This window comes from Danio aesculapii, chromosome 5 (assembly GCF_903798145.1).
Source record: "Danio aesculapii chromosome 5, fDanAes4.1, whole genome shotgun sequence".
NCBI classification, from domain to species: Eukaryota; Metazoa; Chordata; class Actinopteri; order Cypriniformes; family Danionidae; genus Danio; species Danio aesculapii.
In genome coordinates, this window is record NC_079439.1 from 12,243,528 (window position 1) to 12,257,309 (window position 13,782).

General features: G+C 34.1%; 1 protein-coding gene across 3 annotated transcripts in view; it reads right to left on the reverse strand.

The window, feature by feature from the left end:
* Positions 1 to 13,782, reverse strand: part of nf2a (NF2, moesin-ezrin-radixin like (MERLIN) tumor suppressor a) — a 138,822-nt gene extending 125,040 nt beyond the window's left edge. For all 3 annotated transcript variants that reach the window (XM_056457374.1, XM_056457375.1, XM_056457377.1), the window contains exons 1-2: positions 13,661 to 13,782; positions 12,985 to 13,340 (exon numbers count right to left, since the gene is read on the reverse strand). In XM_056457374.1, coding sequence (XP_056313349.1) covers positions 12,985 to 13,095 — 111 coding nt within the window. In that variant the 5' untranslated portion in view covers positions 13,096 to 13,340; positions 13,661 to 13,782. The remainder of the gene's footprint in view (positions 1 to 12,984; positions 13,341 to 13,660) is intronic.

The window sequence follows — 13,782 nt, forward strand, 5'->3', positions numbered from 1 at the left end:
AAGATTAGATTTACTCCATTTTTATAAAGGTTGCAAACAATTTATATGGGCTCAATTTAAACCGAAAAATTTAGTTAATAAGCATTATTAAACTTTTACAAAAAAAAATTAACTCAGCCGATCCACATTATCTGACAAAAGTCTTGTCGTTTATCCAAATTTTGGGAACAACAAGTAATTGACTTCTAGTGGATCATTTGGCATCAGAAGTGGCTTATATGAGAGGCAAGGGCCTCTAGATATGCTTATTTTATTAAAATAAAATATGATCATGCCTTGATATTTAATTCCTCGATTAGGACAGTGAGGTCTGACTTTGCTTAGACAAAAGTCTTGTAACTTAACAGAAATAGTGTATAGTATAAAATATAAAGTCATGAGTTTGGAGGACTGCAGCCATACAACTCTGCAATGATTTGAATAACTTATAAAGTCATCTGGAATGGCAAAGAAAGCATTCTTGCTGGACTCCCAGAGTTCATCAAGATTCATCTTCAATGCCTCCTCCTCCTTCTTACTCCAGACATGCTCAATAATGTTCATGTATGGTGACTGGGCTGGCCAATCCTGGAGCACCTTGACCTTCTTTGCTTTCAGGAACTTTGATGTGAAGGCTGAAGTATAAGAAGGAGCGTTATCCTGCTGAAGAATTTGCACTCTCCTGTGGTTTGTAATGTAATGGGCAGCACAAATATCTTGATACCTCAAGCTGTTGATGTTGCCGTCCACTCTGCAGATCTCTCGCATGCCCCCATACTGAATTAACCCCAAACCATAATTATTCCTTCACCAAACTTGACTGATTTCTGGGCGAATCTTGGGTCAATACGGGTTCCAACAGGTCTTCTGCAGTATTTGTGATGATTGGGATGCAGTTCAACATATGATTCATTGGAAAATTCTACCTTCTGCCACTTTTCCAAATGATCAACTAGAAGTAGAGTTATAATTTGTTGGGATCGATGACAAGACTTTTGTCAGGTAGTGTAAATTGTTTGCAACCAGTCACCTTAAAAATGTAGTAAATCCAATAAATCATTTTTATCAGTGTAGAATACGATATTTAATTTTTGGCATGAAAGAAATCTATAATTTTGAACCATTTAATGTATTTTTGGCTATTACCATTCTCAACATAAGACTGATTTTGTGTTCTAGGGTCACAACAATAAAAAAAGACTGCAATCTGCAGAAGTTTATTAGCAGAATATCAATTAGAAAACTCATCTTGTGAAAATAATCCTCTTGTGTAAGCATCTGCGCTCGATTAGCCTCGTCATTAGCAGGACTCCAGTATACCAGGCATCATCTGGACCCAGCTGGGCTAGATGTTAGCATCTTGTGAACAATATACTTGCCACATATGTCAGCTTGAATGATTAAAAATTTACGACAGAGGTGAGAAACTCGCCGTTATAAGCCCTGACAACTTCCATGGAGCATTGCAAACATCATCAACACTGCAAACTCTATTAGCATAACAGGGACAGGTGCATTTTGAGGCGCGGTCTCATCTTGCCTGATGTTTATGTATGAGAACGTATGACAATGTGTTGCCATCCAGAGTCCCAGCAATTAAATATGCTGATGAATATCCTCTAGGAAAGCTGAAGGCTCCCTTCAAGGACGACCGTCAAGCTGGTGCAAACATTTCTCAGAGAAATGAGGTGTGTCTTGGTAGAAAAGTGTTTACTCACTGCCCTACATATTCAGCAGAGATGTTATGCGTCTTTTTAGGAAGAAGGAAAAATTGACAGCACAAGTACAAAAGCAGTAACCTCAAAGTGGCATTCTGTCTTTATCCAATATTGAGCCCCGGGCTACTACCAGATTATATTGATTGAATGAGACCTGGACAGTCTTTCTTCATGTCTCAAGTCTAGATGAGGTCAATATCATAGTCAGTGTAAAGGGAAAGTTTGTGAACCCCTTGCAGAATCGGTGATGTGAATAATTTTAAGGTTAAGTTTTTTTGGCTATATTTTGTTGTATATTTTGTTATGTCCTGGTACATTGTTTTCTATAATTAGTGATGTAATATTATGGTTTGTTTTTGTATTTTCGCTTTGAATATCTAAGTTGTATAATTTATAAAATGTGTATTTTTTTGTTTTTTCTTGTTGTGAGATAATAGGAGATCATGTGATCCGGAAGTGTACAAAAAGAAGCACCTTACTTTGACAAACACTGTCTGCTGAAGAGCCGTGTGCTCGAAATGTTACACGCTTTGTGTCAGCCTTTTTAATTTAATAAATTAGCATTTTTGGAGCTTTGGTGAATATAAATTTGCCTTTTTGAATATATTTTTTACTTACCCCACCAAAAACCTAATTCTAATTATTTATTTCTAAGCCACATATTTTAAATATTGTGTCAAAACAAGAAGACCTTAGATTTATACATACATTTCCTTCAACATAACCTAAAAAATCTAAATGCATGCACAACAGACTGCTATTATATTAGTTATGACAATTATTTTGCTAAAAGTATTGTTGGTGACTGGATGTGTGTTGGATCATAGCTTTACATGAAGTAAAAATTAAGACCCGTTTAAAATGATTTAAGACCTACAAAACAATATTTCAGTGAATTTAAAACTTTAAGGCCTAAAATTCTTTTTTTGAAATTTAAAACATTAAGACTTTAAGACCCCACAGATACCCGGCAAACAAATGGATGCAATTATTAAATGATATGTTTGACATGCATTTTGTATGATTTTGTATGATGAAACTGATTGCAACAATCCACTTAAGTTCAAAAACTAATCCTAATGAGTACTGTGAACTTAATCCATTTGAGTAAATAAAGCAATTTGAGCACAGTTAAACCCAATAAATGAAAAGAACTCAAACGAACTGAGTACTGTAAAACCCAATAAGTTAAGGCAACTCAAACCGTTTGAGGAAACCGATTGCTACAAACCATTTGAGTTGAAAAAAAAACATTTATATGAGTACTGTGAACTTACGGCATTTAAGTCCATTTAATTTAATAAACACTGAGTTCAAAACTCTTTTCAAATGAGTAGAATCAACTTTCAGTAAAGTTTGAGTTAACTACACTTATTTCATTTGACAAAGTTGACACTTGGGTTTTACAGTGTACAATTACATTTTTACAGATTCTGCAAGGAGTTTGCAAGCTTTCACTTGCCCCAGTATATGCAACACCTTCAGCACAGAGAGATGGTTTAAACTAAACATTAGCCTACAGCAGAAATAAACGCACAGATCAAGTATTCTGAATATCAATCAAAATGCATGTAGTGCATGAATCATTGTGGCAATCTTTGAAACCAATCTGTTGAGCAATGCAACAACCATTCTCTGAGGTCGACACATTTTAATAGCATGCTTTTTAGAAATCTAGGAGCTAAATAAAAAAAGAAAGAAAAAAGAAAAGGAAACTGGCCATAGAGTTTTCCCCATCGACTCCAGTTTCAGGATTTTGGTTTTGCTATTCATAACTGTTTGATCCCATATTCTCTCATTAAAAATAAAATACTACACTGTATCTACCCAACAGTCGTAGGAATTTCTGAATTGTGCCTTAGTAAAACCCAGTGTTGGTCTATAATCAAGTATCAATGGTGGGCAATAACGTCTCAACATATGTGCTATAGGAGAGAGAGTGAAAGACTAGAGAAATGCATTTTGTTTTCTAAAACAATGCTGCCACCAAGTGGTAGTGTTTGAGAAACATGAACATAGATTCTTAAATCACATAAAATTATTCATATTTCTACAATAATAATAATAATAATAATAATAGGCATATTTCCGTTTTATTATTATAAATAATAATAATAATAATAATAATAATAATAATAATAATAATAATACTTGGTCAAATATTACTAAAAATCAATGAAAAATTATTACAAATACTCTGAATTAGTGAAAAAAATATCCCCTTAGAGCAAGAAACTAAATTAATGACTGAAGAAACTGCATTAAAAGTACACAAAGTTTTTTTTTAAACTTGAATAAGTTTAAGACTTATTCTTTATTTTTTTAAGAATTATAAATATTTATTTATATTTATATTATCATTTGATTTGATTCTTTTTTTCCAAATAATTTTATGGAACATTTTTACTGCAAAAACATGTCAGTTTACATTGAGTAATAAGAGAATACCCATCATTCATGTAATTTGAATCCTCACCTCCACATGAAAAATTATATTAAAAAATAACAATAATGCAATTTAATTGTAATTAAATGAACAAATAAAAAATAAAAATAAGGACATACAATACAAAATTATTTTACAAAAAGGCTAATTAAATTTCTGACTCATTCAAGTTAGGGTTAATTCTATCCAAAACTGAAAAGAAACACTCTCATCATTTACTCACCATTGTGCCATTCTAATACCTGTAAGAACGATTCATTTTATAACACAAATAACAATATTATGGTCCCTTTCGTTTTAAGTATATTCACTCAAATCAAGCCGCCTAAAATAGATCATTCCAAATAAATTGAGAAGTTTATTCCACGTCTTCTGAATAGATACAATCACTTTATAAATATATGAGCTGATTAAATTTAGATACTTATTTGCATTTAAACACTGATAAACATGCATTCAAATTTGGACAGGGAAGCTTACGCAAACTTGCCGCACAAAAAATAATGGCATGTTAAAGCCAATGAAAGTTGTAGCCAAGAAGGTAATGTTGAGTTATGTTCACTAACTATGATATGTGATACATCAGTCTATACAAGTTGAAAGCTGAGAAAATATTATACTTCTATGCTAATGAAGGACTACTGGGACATTCTGAGCACAGGAGGAGTCCTGGTGTGGCAGAGTTTCTCACAGCTCCAATACACATCTCTGCCATTTGTCTTACAGAAACCATGTGCTTTTCATCATACACAATTCATCTGCTCGTGATCTTCTTTCATATAACTTTGTCATGTTTGGTGTCATTTGACAGTTTATGACTTCAGCGTTGTAGTGATGAAATCAACAGTCATTGATGTACTTGAATTTACTATCTATTTACTATTGTTGAGTCATGGCCTGAGGAGAGAATGTTAATGTACTTCTCCCCCACTTTATCTCCTCAACTTTGCCTTCATGTTCAGTTGGTTTGGGGAAAGGTGACTGTTGATCGGGGAGAATGGCTTCAACTCTGCTTCTCCCGCACACTGGTTTCACTGTCCTTGTTGCACAGCAGTGCATATGTCACAGCTAAGTTTCTCTATGTTAGTGTTTCATTCTTCTGTCTGTATATTTAAACATGTAACTTATTAAACAACTTTGCCTGCTTTAAGGCGTTGAGATTCTTTCTCTTTATCAATGATAACTTTTAATGGAGTCAGATTAATTACAATGGAGTCAGATAAATAACTGATTTAAACACGCCATCCTTCAACTGCTTTCTGTTTTTGATTATTGGTTCAGGGGTGCGTTTCCGAAAACCATCGTTGGCCAACTAAGGTCGCAAGTTCCGTCGTTTGTTGATTTGGCATTTCCCAAATCCATCGTTCCAACGAACATTCACAAACTGCGTTGCAAACTTGTATGCTTGCAACTACACCTCTGGAGCTGTAGTTACAAACATAGGCTGTGTTCTATTCCCAGCTATCCCCCCTATGCCCCATTCATTTAGAACATTTTAACATTTAAACTAGGGATGCACCGATCCCAATACTTGGATCGGATATCGGTTTGATACCACATATTTTGCTGGAATGGGTATCGGCCAACTGGTACCGATCTTGCGTGTGCGCTATATGCTGTGCAATTTATAAGCCAACAAAAGCCACAAAGGTAGCCTATTATAAGGCACTAGAAAGTTGTCATGTAGGCTACTATATCCCAAATGTTCTGAAGGCATTCTATAGTTTAATGTGAAGTACAGATGAATATTCACGTGGTTAAATTCATGTTCAGTTCAGTGCTTCCGTCCGCTGCGCGTGTCAATCATTCTGCGTGTCACGTTAATGACACCACGAAAAACTCTCTCCAAGACTAATTGTTCCTGTTAATTTAAGTAATCGGTGGAGAAATACATTTAGTTTTGCATTAAATGGATTCATTCATTCAGACACCGGCTGCGCAGACATGACATGCACCGCTCCGTAAGATTATTCATACAATAAGTTTGTTGTCTCATCCTTCTGACTGAGTTTATTCTTCCGAGGGGAATACTTTATGTGCTGCGAATAGTTTGTAAAGCCTGGATCATTGTGGTCAAAGTAGTTGAAACTGACAGCCCGGCACATATGAATTGTCATTAACAGAAAATTAATTATCTTAATAAAGTCTACTCTGAAACTCTGAATATTTTACTCTCATTTTATATACATTAACATTTTATTTAACAGACCTCTTTGTCAGTTTCTGCACTGAAGCATAAGCAGACCTTGTTTTGAACTTCACCTCAAATATTCTTGTTTATTTTGTAGATAACTGACCAACAAAAACACATTAAAATAACCAACAAATTATACTAAACGAAATTAGTTTCAAAAAGATAATTTTTCAGACATGCTTTCAGTTTCTCCATCTCACTAGTGGTGATTTTAGGCGAGGGAATGTTTATCAAGTAAAACTGGCCTCAGGCCTAGTTTAGTCTGCTTCAATCATCATCCTCCTCATCATTAATATTATTAACATTATTATCAAAGTAGGATTTTTTTCATTATATAATAAATAATAAATATTAAATTTCATTTCTTAATAAATAGCCTCATTATTTATTTATTTATATGATTTATTTATGATATTAGAATACGTGTTAGCTTTTGGAAGTGATTTAATGTTTTAGAATAGATATGTAATGTTCTTAGTAATATTTGTAAAGGAAACAATGGCCCTATGCCATTGACACATCTTTCAATAAATATGGAAAACGAGTGCATGTTTTTACCAAAACTAATATCGGATTTTTTTTTATGCGTGTGTGTTGAAAACAATATAATTTGCACAAAGAAATTATGGGGTTCTTCTCTAAAGAAGTTGTTACTCCACCTCGTTTAGAGCATCATTATGGGTGTTTTACACACTAATTTGGTTTAAGCGATGGATCTGCAACAGAGAAACTACGGGTTTTGGGAAACACTTTTCCCAAACGATGCATCGTACTATGATAGTTCAGCCGCGAGTTACGTCATTGTTTGGGAAACGCAGGACAGAATAGCAGCGTAAGCTTCAAGCCGTTCAAAGCCCAAATTTTTTTATTATTAAATAAAAGAAGAAATCTCCAGAAGATGTATAGTTGAAGTCTGAATTATTAGCCCTCCTGAATCCCCACTGCTCTATAAAAAATAAAAATGAGGAAAGAAAATGAAAAAGTCAAATAGAACAGCTTGAACCCAAGTCTAACAATACAGGTAGTTTTGTTTCTAAAGCTATCTGTATAACATATAGTCTGACACTTTATCAATATATAGTAATAGAAGCACGATCCCTCAGAATTACCAAAGGAAATACTGTTAATAAGTGTGAAAGATCAAAACAGAGCGAGAGACGGGCAAACAGACAGGCGGGCACAGAGCAGCACACAAGGTCCTGTAAAGTGGGAGCACCGTGCCTCATGGGACATTAACTCACAGTCCCCGTCTGTCATGCAGTTCTCTTACCACCATCTGTTTTCCCTTAATTCAAAAACACTCCGTAATGATGTGTGTGTGTGTGTGTGTGTGTGTGTGTGTGTAAAAATAGGGCATCTTCCTGCAAGAAACTCAGGGTATGTTATGTGCAAATGAAGTGCACAGAGGAGAAACTCCCAGCGGATTCACTGTTTGCAGAAAACACCTTCATACATGGAAATGAGGATTACTACCATACAGGAAGATGCCTGCTTTTGAGAGGAGTATATTTGTTTTCGTTTTTCCAGCCCAAGCAGGTTGTGAGTGTTTCTAAAATATTTTAATTATTCTGAACACACAGTGAGGTGTTTGGTGATCGTCTTTTATACTGGCCTACAAATGTCAAGAGCAGTCTGAAACTGAACAACATGTTTTTGTTTTTCAGGCCCAAGATGTTATGAGTGCTTCTAAAATATTTTAATTATTAATTTTCCTTCAGCTTAGTCCCAGCATAATGAACCGCTAACTATTCTGGCATATGTTTTATGCAGCGGATGTCCTTCAGCCGCAACCCAGTACTAAGGAACAACCATACACTCTCCCATTCACACGCCCACACACACATCGACTACAACCAATTTTGTTTACCCAATTCACCTACAGTCTTTGGACTGTAGGGGAAACCGGAGCACCTGGAGGAAACCCACAGGGAGAACATGCAAACTCCACACAGAAATGCCAACAGGCCCAACCGGGACTCGAACTAGTGATCTTCTTGCTGTGAGGTGACAGTGCTAACAACTAAGCCACCATGACACCTATTTTAATTATTCTAAACACACAACGAGATGTTTGGTGATGTATTTCATCAAGTCGTCTGCTATATTGGCTTACAAATACAGAGTCACTGAACATGTCTTTTTAATAATTTATCATGATTAAAAATACATGTTTAATATCTCAAGAGTCATAAGACTAATTATTTACTAAATGGTATTTTAGAAGACTTGAAATATAGTTTATAAATCATTTGCACAACTTTAATGTCTTTTATACTCTTCCAAACATCTGATTTTGTCTTCAAAAGATTTTTTTTTTATAAATAAACAAATTATTAAAAATAATAAAGGATAATAATCTCCATTCCTTTTCCATTGGAAGAGCTATTCCTCAGGGCCACTGAACTGCTTTTGTTCAAACATAAATATGCTTGAGGAGACAGGGATGTCTTTTCGCAGCTTCCCTAGAGAAACAGGTCAGGCTGGGTGACTCGCTTCAGGACACGACAACAGTGAGCCAGAAAGTTAAAATGTCGACAGCCTGGTGCCTTCCTCAAGTTAAGCTTGCATGCCCTCTGGTTACAGATGACAAATACTCATCACTGCCAATACAGGTGTGGTTATGGGCAACAATAACTACTATCACAATATGACATGAATATGATATGCACTTCTACATAGGCAGCTTTCTGTCCTTATATATACATTTGCTGCTTGTTCAAGCTGCTTATTTCAAATCAGTTGAAACAACACAACTATGGAGATTTTACGGGGGAAACCTAATCGCTTTATGTTCAATCCACCTAAATTTGTAATTGATTTATGTTGGGACAACATGACAGAATTGTGTGGAACCCTGCATATTTTACAGTGCACTGTAAAAAAAAAATGCAGGATTCCACACAATTTCTATGTTGTCCCAAGATAAATCAGTTAAGTTAACATAACAAATTTAGGTGGTTTTAAAAGGGTTTTAGACATTGAAAGTAGGGGGATTTTATTGGTATTTTTCTCAGGAAATGAGTCATGAAATAACAGGGATTTTTGGCATTTGACACTTTACTTTCCATAAACATGTTTGTATTGCATGTTTTTTTTTTATTGCACTAATAATTAGTATTTTTTTTTTTTAAGTGTAGTCTATTTTAGGTGGCAAAAGTGGTCTGTTACTGAATTGAAACTATAACTAGTCATTTTACGTGCTAATTACCGTTGTTACCTTTTTTTTCTCATTGCAACCAGTGTTTAGTCACATATTTAAAGTCTTAGATTCATGTCAATTAATAATTAGTTAATGTATTCATCATGATAATCTGAAATCATGTGATTAAAGATATATTTTTCTTTTGTTCTGCTTGGCGCTCATTATAGGTCATGGAAATTCATATTTTTTGTCAGTGAAAGTCAGGGAATTTGACATTTGGCTTAGAGTGGGAACCCTGAAATACATTGATTTAATATCGTAAAGCTCTACACTGTAAAATATGCAGGGTTCCACATAATTCTTTCATGCTGTCCCAGCATAAATCAATTAAGTTAACGTAACATTAAAAAAAGTGTTTTAGACAGTGTAAGTAAGGGATTATTATTTTATTACGCAATAAAAACATGTAATACAAACTATGGAAAGTAAAGTGTCAAATGACAAAAATCCCTGTTATTTCATCACTTTTTTCATGAGAAAAATACGAAAATAAGCAAATAGAAAATAGAGGTCTCTTCTATATAAAATAACTCATATCCTGTTAGCATATCCTGTATATTGTATATTAATACTAGGCATATCCTGTATATAGTATACTAGAGCTTTTCTTGAATCTTCTGTAAACAAATATTTTGATGTAAATAATAATTATTAGTAAGAATTATTATTTACATCAAAATATTTGTTTATAATTTATTAAATAATTTATTACTGCATTTTTTTTACAGTGTAGAGCTTTACCATATTAAATAAATTTTAGGGTTCCCACTCTAAGCCAAACGACAAAAAAAAATCTAAACTTCCATGACCTATAATGTGCCAAGTGCCAAGCAGACAAAAAGAACATATATTTTTAATAGCATGTTTTCATGATGAATACATTAATTATTAATTTACATTCATCTAAGACTTTAAATGAGATGAAATACTGGTTCCAAAGTCAAAAACGTCATAATTTAACAGTAATTAGCACGCAACCTAATTAACTACATTATCAATTCAGTCAGCAACCACTTTTGCCTAATATGCTAGACTTAAAAAAAAAAGAATTATAATAATGAAATAGAAAAAACATGTAATAAAAACATGTTTATGCAAAGTAAAATGTCAAATGACAAAAGTAGCTGTGATTTCATACAAATAAATTTTACTTTCAATGTTTATAACAATTTTTGAAATTCCACGATGTTCCAAAAATTCATAAACCCTGGCATTTATACAAAAAAAAAATGAGCAATTCCACGTAAATGTCAAGATTGCCATGGAAAAAAAAAATAATTTTTTTTTACCACAATAGCGAAACCCTTTCTAGGTTTCTTGAGTAGGCTTGTATTTTACAGGACTGTAAGAATACTCAAAAATGTCTCTGTCAAAGTTCTCAAACAATTATATTTGATTTACCAAAGTCACACAAGTGGCATTTTCACATCAGTCACATCCAGAACAAAGATTTTTCCCCCATAAATACAAAAATGTCAAATAAAATTAAATCAATAATTTTTGTTATTATTTACTATAGTGAGCCAACTCTTTTCCTTTTAATTTGCATTTTTTCTTTTGGGTTGCGCAGTTTAATTCACAGATTTTCTACAAAGTATGCTGTATACTGTAAACTTGCTGACTTTTTTGGTCACATCCATAACACGTTTATTTTCCTCATTTAAAGCACAAAATATGTTTACGGATTGATATTTTTCTGATCCTATAATTCTGTGGTGAGTTGTTAAGGAAAATATAAACAGATGTTTCAAAATAATGTTAACAGATACTTACTTTGTCTATTTAAGTTTTGAGTTTTTACTGCTAATGTCACATCCATAATGCAGGAAATGCTCATATTCAAAGCATTGTGGTAAAGTTGAAGGTTTTATATTTACATTAATTCATTTTAACACCCTTGTAAGGGTCCATCTATTAGTCCAATCACGGAACTAACAGTATGGGTGAAGGTTAAATGCGTGTAAGCCTTTTTAGCACATGTGAAAATTATTTTTTTACTTGTTAAAATTCATTTTAATTTGTTTCCAACTCCGAATTTAATCTGACTCCTATTTATAATAATTTAGATACATCCATATTTAGATTGATTAATCTAATAAATCCTTATTTTCATTTAATGGTTCATCATTTACCCGAAGTCACTTAGAGTCTGTATGCTGGCCAGTTACATCTGCTCACGGACATATCCTTGCTAGTTCTGGTTCTTAGATAGAGGATATAAGTGTAAACTAATTTCCTTTTAGTAATATTAGGCCACCACATGCTTGCTCATACATAAAGTTTGAATTAGCCACTAGATTATTTCATACCAAGTCAGTGACTGTCAGAAATCAACATGTCTCTAATGCTGTGCCTACGCTCCATCCACTGAGCCTGAATGTATGACTAATCCTGGTCGTAAGCTGCGGAAACATCAGCCTAAACAATCTACTGATTTCAGGAGATATTAGAGTTGAACAAGAATTTTACATTTATTTGTCAGGCAAAGATTTTCCATTCCACTTCACATAATTAAACAATGAGCCAATTCAGATGGTACAACATCAGTTACTCAAAGATACATTTTAGAGTTAGAGATTAATACCTGACCATGTAGAAATACATTGCAGCATATAAATCATGATGCAGAGCTCAGACTTATACACTGCAATGGGGTATACTGTCTACAGGATCCCACAGACACTTCTGCACCTTTCGCCTAAATACTTAAATCATCATAAATTCAAGGCAATAAAAGTTCACCAAGCCTCTTGCCTGGTCAGGATTTGATGTGAAGACATTTTCCCTGGAGTGGAGCATCTGGCAAAGATCTTATCAAAGTCAAAACCCAAATTAACTGATATAAGCGAGATTGTAAAAGATTACAGTGAAATTAAGACCACTTTGCCAATCACACAGAGATTTTTAAAATGACACCAAATATGAATATAAAGCCACAAGATGCACCATATTAAAAACTTAAACATTATGTGTGGAATGTGACTGAGCTGCTCTGGTGGAGAAGGTAAAATCGAGGGCAAAGAGGGGGGTTCAGGATGCATGATCGAGACAACCTGAACAGCTGGTTTCCTAGCTGATCTTAGATTAGAAAGTTCATTGTTTTAGTACCTGACCATTCTCGTGGTCTTGTCTTGTGTGGAGTTCCATAACAGTTTTCAGGGTTTATTATTATGGAGAGATATAGCCATTTTAATGTCATTTACTATGCTACATTAAATATTCAGTCTGCAATCGCATGTAAAAATGACTTCATGGCTAATTAAATAGTGCTAATTTTGTTTTGAACAATGTATTTTGATAGTCATTGGTTGCTAATTTGACTTCACGATTTAGAATTTGCAAAGAATTTTTCGCTGAAATTATTTCATTAAGGAGAAACTCTGAATGTACAAATATAAAAAAACAACTTTTCCCCAATATTCAAAGCACATAATCTTACACTCACCTCACAGCTGAACACCAAATCAGCATCCATTGTAACAACTGTAACATTGAAGATTTTGGCTTGCTTCCTCCGAAGCGAAAGTCCCATTTTTGATGCAAGGGCACTTGCCATAATAGCTGCTGAGGGGAAGCTTTTCTCCTCTTTAGAAACAACATTCACCTGTTGACTATCTGTCTATCTGAAACATAGCTAATGAACAAACAACAGAGATGACCTCTCTGCTTAAAAGCTACAATCTAGTAACAAAAATGCGATTACAAGTGCATGTCTGAGGACGTCGACAAAACCACCTGCGTTAAATGGTAACTAGTAGCTGGTTACATTATCCCTTTACTTCCTCCACAGCGCCATTAAGCCTGCAAGAAGACAAAAGATAAAGAAAACAGCGTAAGTTTATAAAGAAGGAGCTGATAGAAACTGAGTTTAATACACATACAGTAAACAACAACATCCTCATTTGCGTAATTAGCTAGCTATTAAGTAACACAACATCTGATACTGCAAATGCACCTATTATGCAAAACTAAAGTATACGTTAGTGTAACTTTAAGGCGACTTTAATCATTTTACTCATCGTAACTGCATGTTTGTGCTAATCTACGGTGTCATGCCTCGTTGTTTTGAGTGTTTTTTGACGAAATTGGCCTGACATCTCGTAAACTGGTTATGAACTCACCTGTGGAGCTGTAAACACAGCTGAATTCCTGCGGTGTGTATGTGTGATTCACGCTCGTTTAAACACCTGACACACAAACACAGCTGCTGGTTTGACTCTTTCAGACCAAAACTAAACTACAG